This window comes from Coenobita brevimanus, chromosome 56 (assembly GCF_032717465.1).
Source record: "Coenobita brevimanus isolate Jiangsu-jjx chromosome 56, ASM3271746v2, whole genome shotgun sequence".
Taxonomy (NCBI): Eukaryota; Metazoa; Arthropoda; class Malacostraca; order Decapoda; family Coenobitidae; genus Coenobita; species Coenobita brevimanus.
Genome location: NC_137009.1, coordinates 3,620,911 through 3,637,986, shown reverse-complemented (window position 1 = coordinate 3,637,986; position 17,076 = coordinate 3,620,911). Strand labels below are relative to the sequence as shown.

At 40.1% G+C, this 17,076-nt stretch overlaps 1 protein-coding gene across 1 annotated transcript in view; it reads right to left on the bottom strand.

The window, feature by feature from the left end:
- Positions 1–17,076, bottom strand: part of LOC145401606 (UDP-glycosyltransferase UGT5-like) — a 92,240-nt gene that overhangs the window by 25,495 nt on the left and 49,669 nt on the right. Inside the window, exons 3-9 of the mRNA XM_080273798.1 lie at positions 13,668–13,861; positions 12,997–13,092; positions 12,511–12,604; positions 8,996–9,087; positions 7,015–7,148; positions 6,591–6,810; positions 5,857–6,000 (exon numbers count right to left, since the gene is read on the bottom strand). Of these exons, the coding sequence (XP_080129924.1) occupies positions 5,857–6,000; positions 6,591–6,810; positions 7,015–7,148; positions 8,996–9,087; positions 12,511–12,604; positions 12,997–13,092; positions 13,668–13,861 (974 nt within the window). The remainder of the gene's footprint in view (positions 1–5,856; positions 6,001–6,590; positions 6,811–7,014; positions 7,149–8,995; positions 9,088–12,510; positions 12,605–12,996; positions 13,093–13,667; positions 13,862–17,076) is intronic.

Here is a 17,076-nt window from a genome sequence, read left to right as displayed (position 1 = left end):
TTCACAAGAAATGTAATATGATTTTTCCAAGACAAGTCCCGAGTAAATGAAACCCCAAGTATGTTCAAGGATGATGCAGGATTAAGCTGAATATTATTAAACAATAGTGGGAACTCCTGTGGAAGATTTTGTAGGGTTGATACATGTAAGAACTGAGTCTTTGATGCATTAAAAACAACAAGATTATTTTTACCCCAGTCAGAGTTACGAGCCAAGTCAGACATTAGGTATGCCATAGCCTCATCCCTTGTTTGTTGAAGTAACTGCTGAGGTGGACGTTGTGGGAACCAAATGGAAAAGTGAAGGGTGGAGTCATCAGCACACGAGTGGATAGGGTTAGATGTACAGATTAAAAGGTCAATGATGAATAAGAGGAAGAGAGTTGGTGATTGGACAGAGCCCTGAGGAACACCACTGTTGATAGATCTAGGAGGAGAACGATGGCCGTCTACAACAGTGGCTATAGAAAGACCAGAATAGAAGCTATAGATGAAGGCACAGATAGAAGGATAGAAACCCTAAGAGGGCAGTTTGGAAATTAGAGATTTATGCCAGACTCGATCGAAAGCCTCTGAGATGTCAAGTGCAATGGCAAAGCTGTCGCCAAAGTCCCAAAAGGAGGATGACCAGGAGTCCGAAAGGTAGGTGAGAAGATCGCCAGTGGAGCATCCATGACGGTACCCATACTGACAATCAAAAAGAAGGTTGTGATAGGAAAGATGCTTTAAAATTTTTCTGTTAAGAATTGACTCAAAAACTTTTGAGATACAGGATGTTAAAGCAATTGGATGATAGTTAGAGGGTTGGGAAAGATCACCCTTCATTGGGACTGGCTGAATGAGAGCAAACTTCCAGCAAGAAGGAAAGGTACAAGTTGATACACAAAGGCGAAAGAGTTTACCTAGGCAGGGTGTAAGCACAGAAGCACAATTCTTGAGGTCAACAGAAGGGACTCCATCAGGCCCATATGCCTTGTTAGTATTGAGGCATGTGATGGCAGAAAATACATCAGCTGAAGAAATTTTAACGTCAGCCATGAGGAAGTCAGAGGGGGGAAGTGATGGAGGAACAGAACTGGAATCGTCTAAGGTGGAATTGGAGGAGGAAGTCTGAGCAAAGAGATCTGCTTTATCAGTAAAAGAAATAGCTACAGAGCCATCAGAGCAGAAAAGAAGAGGGAAGGATGATGAGGTAAAGTTGTTAGAAAGGTTTTTGGCAATGTGCCAGAAGGAGGGGGAAGAATTAGATTTGGAGAGTTGAGAGCATTTAGTACAGATAAAATTATTTTTAGCAGAACGAAGAACAGACTTAGCACGATTCCGGGCAGAAACATAAAAAAGATGTGATTCAGGGGTAGCTTGGCTCTGGTACCTTTTACAGGCCCTCTCCTTGTTGCAGACAGCATTAGAACAAGCACGATTAAACCAAGGCTTTCTTGCATCAGTCAAAGGACATGAGAAGGGAATGTATGCTTCCATGCCCGAGAGAATAACTTTCATATTGTGCAGGGCACACTCAGATCGCTCCCGGCCATGGAAGCAATAATCATTCCAGGGAAAATCAAAGAAGTACTGCCTGAGGGCCTCCAGCTCCAAAGTGCTACAGTCAATGTTTCTTTGGATGGTCCACAGGCCGCACCAGAGGGATAGTACAAGTTAAGGTAATAAGGTTGTGATCGGAGGAGCCCAAGAGAGAGGAAAATTTAACAGTGTAAGCAGAAGGATTAGTTGTAAGGTGGAGGTCAAATATGTTGGAGCTGTCTCCAAGGCGGTCAGGGATACGGGTAGGGTGCTGTACAAGCTGCTCTAGGTCATTAAAGGATAGAAAAGATGTAGGCTTGTTCACCAGGTGGATCCGTGAAAGGAGAGGAGAGCCAAAGGTGGTGGTGAATATTGAAATCTCCTAGAATGGAGATTTCAGAGACAAGGGAAATGAATAGAATGTGTTCCATCGTAGAAGTATGAGAATCAAAGAATTTTTCATAGTCAGTAGAATTAGGGGGTAAGTAAACAGCACAGATATATTTAGTCAGAGAATGACAGGAAAGCCGAAGCCAGAGAGTAGAGAATTCAGAAGAATCAAGTTCAGAAACACGAGAGGAAGGTAAGTCGTTGCATATACAGTATATACACAACAGCCACTTTGGCTTTGAAATGAGTGTAGAGAAAGTAGAACGATACAGAAAAGGGTTTGCTGTCAGTTGCCTCAGACAGCTGAGTCTCAATTAGGAAAAGTATGTGAGGTTTAGAGGAGGAGAGCTGGTGCTCAACAGAGCGTAAGTTAAAGGAAAAGTTTGCTCTTTCGTCTGTTCTGAATAACGGTGACCATTCTCAGCCCTCTAACGATTGGTGAATTGCTTTATCATCCTCGATTTCTAAAGAATCTGTTTTCAAGAAAAAAATAAACAATAAAGCACATTTCCTATCGTAACCTTGCCAGTCGCCAGTATATATTTCACCAGTGCCCCTGCACTGGCCATCTTCTCACCTTCCTTTCAGAATACTGGTAATCCTACTTTCGGGAACTGATTATAGCTTTGTCAGTATACATGACATCTCAAAGGTTTGCAGTCGAGTCTATCATTAATCTTTAATGGCCAATCTATTTTTTTTTATGGTTTCTAACCATCTGTCTGTGCCTTCATCTCCAGCATCCTTTTTGTTCATTCTACTCGTATAGCCTAGCTGTCGTAGACAGCCTCTGATCTTCTCCTACAGCTATCAATAGTGGTGATCCTTAGTGTCCTGTCCTGTCACCAGCTCTAATATTCTATTACAAGTGACGTAAGATGTACATCTAACCCTATCCACTCGCTTGCCAATAACTCTGTCCTTCAGATTTCTATCAACTTATCATAGCGTCCATTGCAACAGTTTCTTTAAGAAACATGGGATGTGGCTATACCATACATAATGTATGACTTGGCTCATATATCTGATTGGGGTAAAATCAACCTTATTGGTATTACTGTAATGCATCATGAACTCAGTTCCTTCATCATCTGACACGTCAATATTTTCTATAGGCGTATCCTTGAATATTCAACAACTTTCAACTCAATCTCACATAATCTTTCAACATTCTTGAGGTTCAACCTCTCGGGAATTGCCTTGGAGAGATCATAATTATCTTTCTTGCAAAATTTGCATCCAAGCGACTGGCAATGCTAAGCTGACTCCATGCCTTCTTTACACCTTCACAGCTCTTGGCTTTATACAGGGGTTGTATTCGTCTCTCTGTGGATTCCAGCTCTCATGTGTGGGGAGGGAGCTCTCCACATAGGTTACAGCGCTTCTCAAGTACGTGGAGTCAAAGGGTTTTCCTCTCACTATCTCTCCTCCTCTTACTGACTCCCTTCGTCTTCTCTCTCTTCGCCACACTGTGCTGTTGCATCTTTATCTCTTCTATCGCTACATCAATGATCACTGATGCTCTGAAGCGTCTGCTTGTTTCTCTCCTCAGTTACAGTGGATGCACAGGACTCGTGTGGCGCAAACTCACCCTCATTTTCTGTCCAACTTTCTCGTGCAGTAGTTAGCAGATATTCCTAATCCTTCAAGTACTGAACATGTCAGCTCTGGAAGCGTCTTCCTTTGTCTGTATTTCCTTCTGCTTACGACCTCCAGTCTTTTAAGGCGATGTATTCAGACTTCTCAAAAAGACGGGATCTTCAGTCTGGCTTTTTTTTCTTGAAGGAACAATTTTGCAGACTTCTTGCATTTGGCTTTTTCTTCATTCCATAAGAAAATTACCTCATTTATATTTCATTTTTTCTACTGTTCTTTTTTTTTTCTTGTCTTCAATACTAGTTACATGTTATGCAAATCTGAGTTGGAACGATTAGGCATGTTGTTAGGAATTACATAAACACCGGTTTATTGGGGTCTGTCCGTTCCGTTGCTTAGGAAGAACAGAATCATTGAAAAAATAAATAAAAAAGTTGGACACTGTTGTGTAGAAGTTAACATTAGTTCTTAATCTGTGGAGCCACATAAACTACAATAAAACATTTTTCAATAAATATAGTCATTATTAGGACAAGAGGAAAAATGCTGCCTGTGGCTGAAATTATCAGGACTACTGCAGTCTGTCTTCTGGCTCAGCCATGCAGTGGCCCCCAAACGAGCAAGGAAAAATTGTCTCTCCATTTTTAGCCCTTCTTACTAAGCTAAATAAATAAATGAAGTAAGGACCAGATGGAATGAACATTTTCAAAATCTGATGAAAGGGCTTGTTAAAGTGACTGGTTTGGGGGATGCATGGAGAAGGAATGCAGTGCTAGGAAACGTGACACTCGCAGAGGTGAAGAATGCTGTGAAGAGGCTGAAAAACGGGAAAGCAGCTGGGGATGATGAGGTGTATGCAGAGATGATTAAGTGTAGTGGAGAGATCAGAATGAAGTGCTTGTGGGAGATAAGTAAGAAGGCATGGATGAGTGAAACTGTGCCAGGAGAGTGGAAAAAGGCTGTGATTGTACCCCTGTACAAAAATAAAGGTGAGCGAAGTGAGTGCAAGAATTGTCGTGACATACGTTTATTGAGTGTTGTAGAGAAGGTATATGGACGAACTATTATAGAGAAAGTAAGAGAAATATCAGAAGTCCTAGTGCGTGACGAACAGGGTGGCTTCAGGAGTTGCAGAGGATGTGTGGGTCAAATATTTACAGTAAAACCAATTGTGAAGGCGTGTGAGAAAGACAACTAAGTGTTTATGGCATTTATGGATCTGGAAAAAGCCCGCAACAAAGCAGACAGAGAAGGATTGTGGAAGGTTTTGCGCATATACCATGTAGATGGTAAGCTGATAGATGCCGTCAAAAGTTTTTATGATGGCAGTGAGGCATGTGTAAAGGTAAATGGGCATCTAAATGATTGGTTCACGATCAATGTGGGCGTGCAACAAGGTTGTGTAATTTCCCCCGTGGTTGTTCAATACATGTATGGATGGGGTGATGAGACAAGCAAAAATACGAGTAATGGAGAGAGGGAGGGCGTTGGTAATGAATAGTAATGGATGGAACATCTCGAATTTGTTGTATGCTGATGATGCAGTGGTACTTGCAAATACTGGACAGACCTTAGCAGACTAGTGCAGAGTTTTGTAGGTGTCAGTGAGGGTCGTGCCTTGAAAGTAAATGTAGAAAAGAGTAAAGTGATACTTATTGAGAAGGAGGGTGACTCCCAGTGTGATGTTACAGTGAATGGAGAAATTGGAATTGGTGAGAGAGTTCTGATACCTGGGTACAGTGATAGAAACGAGAGGAAAATGTGCACGAGAGATGGAAAGTAGAGCGACACAAGGAAGGAAAGTAGCTGGTGCTATTAAGGCCATGTTAAAGAGGCTTGAGTGTTGCAGCTGCACGAGGCTTGCATGGAGTGTTAGTGCCAACTTTAACGGCACTGAGACTATGGTGTGACATGAAAATGAAAAGTCAAGAATAAGAGCTGTGGAGATGGGACTGCTGAGGAATGTATGTGCAATACACAAGTCATTCAGGCAGTAAGGGATAAACTCTCAGCCAATATAGTTCTGCACGGTTTTTGCCTTCGGTAGTACAATATTCCACTTTTATATGTAGGGTAATTTCATGCCTGTACTGGCTCACCAATCATTAGGGATCGTCTTTATAACTACAAATATCACCAATGTTTCCTTAAGCTCCTCCAACAGAAAAATATAGTTTCAATTAAATACCATAGTTTTACCAGTGAGAACAAATAATACACTAGTGATTACCGGATTAGGTAATAATTATAAAACCAGCTACATCAATGGTAGTAAAACATCATAAAGTAGCTACATCACCAGCATCACAGGGTATTATAAGAACTATTGTACAACCATCAGAATTCATACCATGGCATATCCAAAGCAGGGCAGCGGAGGTGTGCAGCTCCCTTATGCCTCATGACATATTCCACCCAGTACACAGCCACCTCACTGGGATGCTGAGGTTGGTCCTTCATCACCGCAGATTGGTGCGCTACCCGTGTTTTGAACCTGAGGATAAAGTAAGTATTAAAAACAGCACAGTAGGGAAGTACTTGATGATTTTTACTGGGGCTATCGCAAAGCAATTTTACTCTGCAAGAACAGACTTCCATCAAGTGTAGTATGAATGGAAGCCGAGCTATGTCCAATACTCTAGTACATCAATGAGGGTTCCTGATTGACAGTGTCTGTATCAACTACGACCATGGTCATCAGCTCTATAAATTGTGAAATCTGTAAAGAAAGAGCTTGCCGCTGAAGCGTGGTGTATATCTGGTGCGTGAAATGGAAGAAAAATGCGGCACCTGCATACGATTCATGTGTTGTAAAAGGTGATTAAAGCCAGAGCCACAATAGGGTGGGAATTTTTCCCCTTCCTAATGGCTTAAAGATAAAAAAATAGAAATGTATTTCAAACATCATTTTTTTCTACCATCGAGGAGAAGGGAATGAAATGGAGACTTATTTCTCCTTTGAATTATATCTTGAAGGATATTAAAGAGCATTGCTTCAAATTCCTATCCAGCTTGATATAAGAAACAGGATAATGATAATTATCAGAATAAAAATTCATTACAGAAGAGTATTAGGAAACTTACCCACTGTTTTGCATTACAAACTGTATCTTCTCTTTTAGTGTATCTGGCGTGAGGTCGTCCCAGAGCAACACACTACCCCAGCCGTCACTTTCTACTTTTCTCATGTTGTTCTCCTGGTCTCCAAACACAGGCATTCCCAGGACCGGCACCCCATGGTACATGGATTCCAGAGTGCTGAGAAGTCCCCCGTGAGTGAAGAACAATCGCAGCCGAGAGTCACCTTGAGAAATGGTCATTAAGCTGGCTTGTAAATAGGTTAAAAAAAAAAAAAAAAAAAAATATATATATATATATATATATATATATATATATATATATATATATATATATATATATATATATATATATATATATTCAAGGTAAGACAGATCAACAGTAGTTATAACACTAACCTTGATTAGAACAATGGACTATGAGTTCGTACCTAGAATATCCTGCTGGGGGAGCCACTTGCCAAGCCGGACGTTGGGGGGAAGGTCCTCCATTGTGTCCTTGTCCCACTTCCACAGGACTCTCTGCTTCAGTGACCCGAACACGTCCACCAAGGTCTTCCGATGCCTAGCCAAACACAGTAGAAATATGGATATTTCTCAGCCTAACAAACAATTTAAAGGATAAGATTATACTACATGCATGACAACAGCTTGGTAATCTCCTGAATCAAGTTTCCATGAATATTTATTTGAGTCTGCTGTATTATTGTCACCCCTTCTGTCTGTCCCGAAAGTAATTTACTCAGCTTATTAAAGAGTGCTCAGACCAAATTAGATCTGAACTGGACTGTCACTCCTTCGGACTCGAAACCTCTTTAATACTCAATGGCAGACGACTGCTGGAAAACTACTTGGCTAGGGTTATGATACTGTTTTTATGGACAAAGAAAAGGTCTTGATAGAGTCCAGATGGAAGTGGTACGAGAGAAATGAGAGAGTTGGGAGCTTAGATATGGACTGACTGGATGGTTGCAATGATGTATGCGAATGTTAGAAATATCGTTAAGTCACTGGATCTAACAGCAAATAGTCTGAGATCAGTCCTTGCAGTCTTATGAACGCTTCCTTGCCTGGATTTTCATCCACATTAAGTGCAACATTCACAGTGATTGCAGTTGTGCATTTCATGTTGTTTAGTGTTTTGTCTGTGATCATAACACTCTGCCGCTTTAGCAGAATCGAATCCTGATGTGTGCTATGAGTGTAGGATTCAAATCCCTTCAAGTTTGGGGTGTAGTATGCTGTGGACTTTGCGTTCTTATGCGAAAACACAGGATACACTTGACCGTGACTAAAAGTGCCAAGGCTTGGATACATCAGGGATCAGTCCTAAGCCCAAGGCTGTTCATAATGGCCATGGAAGCAAAATCACGAGATTAGAGGAAGAGATGCCCATGGGAACTTTTATAAGCAGGTAATCAACTGCTGATGGAAGTTATAATAAAAAAATGTACTGAAGAATTCAGGAAGTGGAGAGAACATCTTATGAAGACTAAGGTCTCCTAGTAAACATCAGGAATGCAGAGCTATAATCAGCGAATGACATTACGGATGGTTTCGGAGTGGGGTAAATGGTCATGTTGTGTGTATAGTCATGGGTGTGGGTAGGGACATCTGTAGTACATTACGTACCCGATGCAAACACTGGGTAAACAAGAGATGTAGAAAAGTGCGTCTGATGGCAGTTTTTCACTGTAGGAGACGTAGAGACGTCGCCAGACCGCTCGATGCTAGACCAATAACATCCGTGGTAAGAGTCACTGAATATTGTTGATAAGTTTTGCTACCTTACTGATGACAACATGTCGGACGGAGTGCTATTGACTCTGATTTGTTCTCAATGTCCATAAAAGGGAAAACGTTTCGTACCTGCGACAGGAATCATGTTGGACGACAGTGAAACAGAGGGTTATGGAGGAAGCTACGAGGAGACTGAAACGAAATGACATGCGAATAACTCGATAAATATAAGGAGTAAAGGTGAATAATGAGGTATCATCATAAGAGTGGAGGTGACAGCTTGGAGTGGAAAGCATCATAAAGGAAGTAGAAAGGAGATTGACAAAGTTTGTACTGTCAATGGAATGAACTAAGCGAGTTGGTTGAGGGTGTGTAGAAGTATACAGATACCAGTCCGTCGAAGGAGAGGTAGTCTTGAGAAGGCACTGGACAAACTGGTGTGTGCCGACCACAGAGCTGCAGGTATTACAAGAAAGCAGGAGTAAAACACAGCAGACTGTGGAAGCGCTATAGGGTGAAACCATCAAACCCATAAAACATAATTATAATGTAGACGTAAATCCGACAACAACAACAACAACAACAACAATAATAATAATGATCATCATCATGATAACAACAAAAACAATACGGTAAAATATACCTTTCTGTGAATACATGACTCTGACTCACTTCTCTGGCATGCTGGACGGTGTCACTGCTGATCCCAGGCTGAAGAATATAAAGCCATCCTTGCCAGCATCCTTCACCCAATCTTCCAAGTCCTGAAAACACAGAATACGTTCTTGTTCGTTTAAAAAGATAGAAAAATGAATTGTGTACTTGTGGTATGAAGCGCAAGAAATTGTTGGAATTATTATCAGTCTATTGCCAAACGCATTAAAACCCTAAGGGATGGCTACAAACAAATCGCCTCCACGTCGCCCTGTTCCCCGCCATTCACTGTCCTGCTCCCAGCTCACACACTCGTTTTTCACATACCTCTCCACTCCATCCCTCCATCTCATCCTTGGCCTCCCCCTTCTTCTCTCCCCCTCGACCTCACTTACATACACCCTCCTCAGTCTCTCACTCTCCCTCCTCTCCATATGGCCAAACCACCTCAGTGTGTTTCTCCTAACGCTTCCTATCACATCCACATCACACCACAATGCTCCTTCACTTCCTCATTTGTCAGTCTGTCTCTCCATGTGAAACCACGTGATCCTCTCAAATAACATATTTCCACTGCTCTCACTCTTGACCTCAGTCCCTTCAACAAGGTCCAAACTTTACTTCCATATGTTAGAGTTGGTATCACAGTACTGTCATGCAGTAACTTTTTCACTTCCATGCACAGTTCCCTGTTTTTTTTTTTCACAATTTTCAAGGAACCAGCAACATATCTTCCTTGTTGTACCGTTTCAAGTACTTCACCCACTAAACTTCCACGCTTACTCATCACACTACCCAAGTACTTAAACGTATTCACATTTTCCATTTCCTCCTCATCCACTTATATATATATATATATATATATATATATATATATATATATATATATATATATATATATATATATATACACACACACACACACACATTACAACTACAATTACTGCGAAACAAAATCAGTTATATATTACAAAATCCCGAAATTGAAAGAAAAATCGTTTCTGATAAGAAAGACACTAATATTGCAATGGAAGGTTGTCCTTTATGTACAAACAGTGGCACAAACTTATTTGAAAACAAAAATATATATTTCATTGTGTAGAAGTTGCAGATAGTAGCTAAAAAGGTGGTAGTTTTTCAGACAATTCACTATTACACTTAATAACATTGAATGGAAAGAAGTGACACCAAGCTGAGCTCTGTTCGCTGTTATATAATTTCCAACAATGCTGGAAACTCGCTCTGATAGAGCAGATGTACCAGTACACCCAGTTACCTCTCTTGCAAGATTCTTCAGTGGATGCAGAGCTTGTGACACTTCATTCCCGTATAGCACTGGATCACTGGAAAATGGCAGATTCCTCTACATATTGCTTCAACAAGAGACTCACTGACACTGTGCTTCCCTCTGATCCCCCTTGATTTTGGAGCTTTGATGAGCATTTTGGTATGAAAGACTGGGTCTTTTTGATTCCGGTAATCCCTCTGCTAGATCATCCTTGTTACTTTCTTCATTCATTGTTGACCCCTCGTGAACCACCTCTAATTCTTCAAGCATTTCCTTGACATATGCCATCACTTGGTCATTCTGGTCTTGTAATAAAAGCCAAACCACTTCGAACCTACGATAAAAAAAAAAAAACTGCCACTTGAACATCTCTAATTCCACATCCAATCTTTTCATCACAGAGTCCAATAGCACTTTAGCCAGTTGTTCACAGTATTGTAACTTGGTATTATGAATTAGATTCTCCAGTGAGTGTTTAAGTCCCTGAATCACTGGTTCAATAGCAATTACGGCCACCTTCATCTGTCCCTCCACGACTTCCATGGCTTCGTGAAAAAGGTTCGAGGACAATCACAAGCTCTTTTAAGGCAGAAATCTCCACTGGCATGGTTTGTTTACTCCTATGCTCTCTCTGGGACAGAAGATCAATTGCATTAATCACCTCTGCAGGGTTCTTGAGTATAGATTTCACCATTTTCAACTAAGAATTCCAACTTGTTACATTTTGTGTCTGGAGAACAATCCCTTTAGATCGAACGTAATGAACAGCCACTGTTGATCTGTTGATTTCCTAACGGAGTTGATCAAGGATGCAATTTGCTGAAGCAATGATGAGAGTTGTGAATTTTTTACATTTGGGTGAGTAAACCCATCGTTCACACACAGTTGCTGAGTATGTGCAAAACATCCCATTCTTTGAGGAAGGGAAGTCAGAACATCTTCATCAACGATGCTGGGGTCACATGAATTTCCTGTGTCCTCTTCTTCCTGATATATGTACATCAACGATGCTGGGGTCACATGAATTTCCTGTGTCCTCTTCTTCCTGATATATGTACATCAACGATGCTGGGGTCACATGAATTTCCTGTGTCCTCTTCTTCCTGATATATGTACATCAACGATGCTGGGGTCACATGAATTTCCTGTGTCCTCTTCTTCCTGATATATGTACATCAACGATGCTGGGGTCACATGAATTTCCTGTGTCCTCTTCTTCCTGATATATGTACAAACTTGGCAAGGAAATGCCAAATGTTTTCACCACTGAAGATGCATTATCAGCTACAACTTTCTTTTCCCGAGGAGGGTATCAGTAATCTACATTAACTTCTCTGCCTCTTGAGTTCTCCTTTGAACTGAATAAAATCATATGGTTGTAACATGAATACTGAGAAATATTTGTCATTGTTCTGAAAGGGTTAATATGTTCTTGATTACAAAAGCCTTACATTTGGGTGTTACTCTTACTGGACCAGAGATGGACCAAAAGATATAGGATGCTGACATGAAGAAGAGAGAGAGAGAGAGAGAGAGAGAGAGAGAGAGAGAGAGAGAGAGAGAGAGAGAGAAGTATATGTTGTATGTATTTGTCTTAATGTCATTGCTTTACAGGGTACCAACAGTGATGCCCAAATTGAGTGAATTAATGAGGTGGAAAACAGATTAGAGCTGCTACACAAAATCCACAAAGGTCGCTAAACCTTTTCTCAAGGTGCGCGAGAAATTCATTAAACATAAATATATAAAAAATCACGAATACATGAGCTAAAATTAACAGAATTTTGGTAAAACCTGATATAATTGTAAAATAACAATGCTGTTACATGAATATCAATTACCCAGGTCAATCTATAAAATTGTTAAACCGACAACCATAAAATAGACTGGGTTAAGAAAGCAGTGACTGCTACCATCACTCTGAGACGATACAAGAAGCTGGTACAGTGCCTGTAGAAAGAGAGTGTGTGGCATTAGTACTATTTGTCTTAGAGGCCTCAGATGATGGGATGGTATGCACATAAAGTGTCATAAATGAGAGTCCTGGGTACATATCTCCTGGTACATTGTGGGCTCCATAAAACTGATAAATGAAGTTGTGTACGAAGTTAATCATTAAGCAACTCTTAGAGGTACTTGTGCTTCACAGTGCTTCATAATTAACACAATTACTAAAGTGTTTACCATTTTCCATGGCGAAAACAATAACTTCGGTATCAGTATAAGTACACTAAATCTTTTTTACCTTTGGGAGAGGCTGTGGAGGTTGACAGTGGATGCCCCCTGCATGTACAACGGCTGGGACAATTGGCCGTGGTGGCAAGTCAACTGTTCTCACACTGTAGAGACAGAAGATATGTGTTGTCGAAGAAGTTACTGCAGGTATGAGTGGTTTCAAAAGCTGGCACAGTGCATGCTTCAGTGTTAATTTTAACATTTTATTGATGACAGGAAACTTTGGATATGTGTTTGTCATGGCCACCCTGTATGAATTCGGTATTATTATTCATCTAACTTAACTTAGCGACGATTTATTTTCATTTTCCAGTTATTTCACGTACCTAGGTGACAAAAGAGGGCAAATCTCTTACCTTTATAGAGCCTCTTCATGATTGACACTATTCAATATTCATGATTTGAGAGGTGGCAGTTTTAAGTCAAGGTAAAGTGGAAATAGTATAGACAAACAGAAAGAAAGAAGCTTGTCCCAATGAACTACATTACACCCTACCTGTTAATGAGTACGATACTGGAGTTGTAGCGAATGGTATGCATACTGGGCATATCTTCTGGGCACAGACCTCGACGGCGACACTCATTCTCAGTACTGCAATGATAAAATGTGCACAGTACAGTACAAACAATTTGTTATCCTTAACTTGCATCATCTATGTATTAACTCATTCACCCTGATGATGCAATACTGGGTTTAGTTTGCTATCACTTGGCAGTTTTCTCATCTAATGGGGAAGTTTTCATTATGGTATGACAAAATAAGAGAGTGTTTCCTAGCCTTACACTGCAAGAGATTTCCCATAAGATTACATTTCAGTTATGCTGAGGCAGATAGAGTAAAATATAATGACATTATTACAATGATGGCATTATACGCAATACCACCTCTCAACGCCCTCAAACGATCAACAACTTGTCAACACAATCATATCCCGTTCCTACAAATTAATCTAATTATATCATATACTGTTATTCAACCTACAGTTTGCACTCATACATTAAGTACAATATAGTAATAGTATCCCACAGAGCACTGAACGATACAAATACAATATATTAGGCTAACGCATTTAATATTTAAAGACTCACTGACTGTTTTACATCCAACACTGTACACAAGATATTACAGTAAAACAATATTAACAAACAAAATTAAACATCACATACCTATGCATGATATAATATTCAATTATAGTCCCAAACGTGGCCTCCCAAAGGGTATTGACAGCCCGTTGTGTAAAGGTCATTGGATGTTTGAATGTAAATAAGCTGGAAGTAACAAAGGAAGGAAAATTTGGATTTCCTATCAGATCAGAAAATGGAGTGATAAGTCCACCTGGAGTAACATATATGAAGGGCACCTGTGGAGGAAATAAACATATAAGACGGCATTAAAACAATGAAATCAAGATACAACATTAGAGACCAATAGAAGTGGCAACTGAATGCAAACCAGCTTATATCAGTTAATAAAATGATCTCAGACACACCTGATAAACAACACATACTGCAGCGCAGTATACTCGATTATTCGTGCGCTGTAGTATGAAGACAAAGCATAATTATTGCCATTCAAATTAAAGACCCCCCCCCACACACACACACACTTAAAACAAGATTTACTCCGTCCGTGGTGACACTGCACATAAAAAAAAAAAAAAAAAAAAGGACGGATTTTCACATTAAGGTGGAACAAGAAGAAACTGTCTTCATCGACCTGTGGCCCAATTACTGAAGCCCCATTTTAAAAGTTTCTCCCTCTGACCCTTATATGTGAAACTGTTTTATGACATGTCAAATCTACTAAAATTTTCAAGCAGCGCAACTTTTTATGTCATAAACAAGCGGCGAAAAAATCTTCCTTATTGTCAAAACTGAAAATTGCTAAATAATCAGCTGATGCAACAGCTGTAATGTCAAATCAACTGAAAAATTTAAGTTGAGCAACTTTGTCGGTAAAATGTCTCTTTAGTGCCAAAATTTAAAACTGCCTAATAGTCACTGGGTGCGGCTACACCAGAAGCAGCAAGCGAGGAGGTGGCATCAAGTGATGAGCGGCGAGGCGAGCATCAACGAGATGCCTGACCGTATAGGCAACCTCTCGAGCAAAAGATAGTCTGAAACTGTTCATTGGTGCAGACATGTCATTGTCCAAGCAATCAAGAAAATTATTCCTTGCTGAAAATGCACATCTGAAACTAGATCATCTGCCTGTGAACACACCTTGACTTCAAGAGTTTAATAAGTTGTTTAGTAGACATAATAACCAGAACCCAGTCGCTCTAACGTACAGTACCAGCATGACTAAATGATGATGAAAATGCCTGGATATGTCGCTAGGCAGTACACAACATTTTGGAACATGCTACATTGCATTGCAACCAGCGTGGACAAACCTCCCCACTCACCTAGTGTTGCCAGGCACATTGAATTTGGTGAGTTTTATCGTGTCGGGACATCCCTCCCCACTCGTCGCGTCTGGTTGGCCGTGCCCTTCTGATGCCTCAGGTGACGGAAAAACTGACATGTTTAATTGACTCAAAATTTCAAGCTAAGCAATTTTCTCTTCATAAGAAAATCACTCAGATTTCTCCAACAGCAGATATTTGACCTTCCCTTGAAGGATTAAAAAAAAAAAAAATCCCCCCGGTGTACCACTTCCGGATGTGTCAGCTTCGCCACAGGTAAAAATACACTGAAGATGCCTGTTCCATAATTGTACTGTTGTGTACATGAAAGAATACGAATGCTAGTTAACCCGCCCCATACCCACAACATTTGTTGCATGTCGCAACTTTTTTTCACACTCAGTCCCCATGATGCACAATGTACATTTTGCTATTGCAAGGTCCGTCGTTTGCACATTTTTAAAATTTCACTCGTGATTTTTTATACATATACATGGGACACCTTCCTCTACCACCCCTTAGTACATTTTAGTGCATTACTGATACTGTGTGTGCTTGAGATAATATTAGGTTCACTATAATAGTAAGGCCTGTAAATATTCAATACTATGGTGCTCACTATAATAGTAAGTCCTGTAATTATGTGATAAGTTATATAATGTGGAGACTGGTATAATGTTAGTGGAAAAGTAAAATGTAAGTTGCAAAACAGAATGTAAGTTGAAACAACAGTCTTATTGAGTCAACTGTGCAAGAATTCTGCAATTTTCATGTGTTTGTGAATGAAACAATGCTTATATCACCTATATTTTTGTGTGAAAACAAATATACTCTTGTACTACATGAAAAATTGTACCAAATTAATAAATACCTACGTATTTTGAATGGTTTCCAATAGTTACTCTACCATTGAAAACGCAACACTAGCAGCATGGTTCCAGAAAACACTATCAGGTGTTCAGAGGGTCACCTGTCTAGACCATTTCTAACCTCAGGTGAGCACTTTCTTGGTGATTTTCCATTGTTTCTCACCAAAAGCGGAGGTTTGAGCAAAAAAAAAAAAAAAAAAAAAAAAAAAAATCGAAAATTTTTCGGGTTTTGGGGGTTGGTTTTGTAATAAATTAGTCGGTACAGGGCAGGTTAAATGATGCTTTAGAGGACTGAAGAGAATATGGATATCATGTGAAATTACGTGGATTGTGTGTCCAGTAAATGGGGAGACATTTAAGCAGTGACTTTTTAAACAAACTAAATAATAATAATAATAATAATAAATTGATACAGAACCATCAGGGCCGTAGTATGAGGCTACAAAGAAATATAAAGGAATGAAGCACATGATGCCTGAAAAACCTTCTGGAGTGTTTGATGGACAGAAATGCTCTAGATGCTTCTGCAACTAAAAAAGCAGTGTTAAGTGAAATGGCTTAGAGAAAAACTAATGCAATACTGCAGTAAAAATAGACTACACGGTAGTTCTTTTACCTTAACTTGACGTGGATTTTTGTACTGTTGCAACTGATTTCTTGAAGCTCAGTGACAGAGTAGGACAAAGTTATGGGTTTAAACCCTTTCCATAGCACTTCTTCGTAACTAACATCATATTCTACTGCTAATGTTTTGCGACTGATTAGTAGGAATTACAGGCATCATTTGATTAACCCGCCCTATCCCGTCGACGTATGGGTACGTTGCAACGATTTGCATTTGCCAGTCCCGGCGACGTACCAGTACGTCGTGCAATTGCAAGGTCCCTAATTTGCACAATTTTCAATTTTCGCACGTGATTTTTCGTATGTATACACGGGACACCTTCCTCTATTCCTCTACAAGATGCCAAGCAGGGACAATGCCTTACACTGCATAACCTCCCCCCTCCCCCCCTCATGCCATTGTCTTGGCAAAGGACCTGTTACCAGTGACCTGCCTAGTAAAGATATTCAGGGCCAGAGTGATTCCCCAATCGATGACAATGTGGAGGACAATGTTTACATAGCATTAGAAGAAGAAACAGCCAGAAATAATGATCAGGTAATGTGGCAAAAAAAGGTCAGGTATGGTGATTAGTTAGTCAGTGAAACCGTTGCTTATAATGCCTTTATTACTGCTTGAAAACCAATATACTCACATACTACATATACATTCGTACCAAGTAAATAAATAAATAC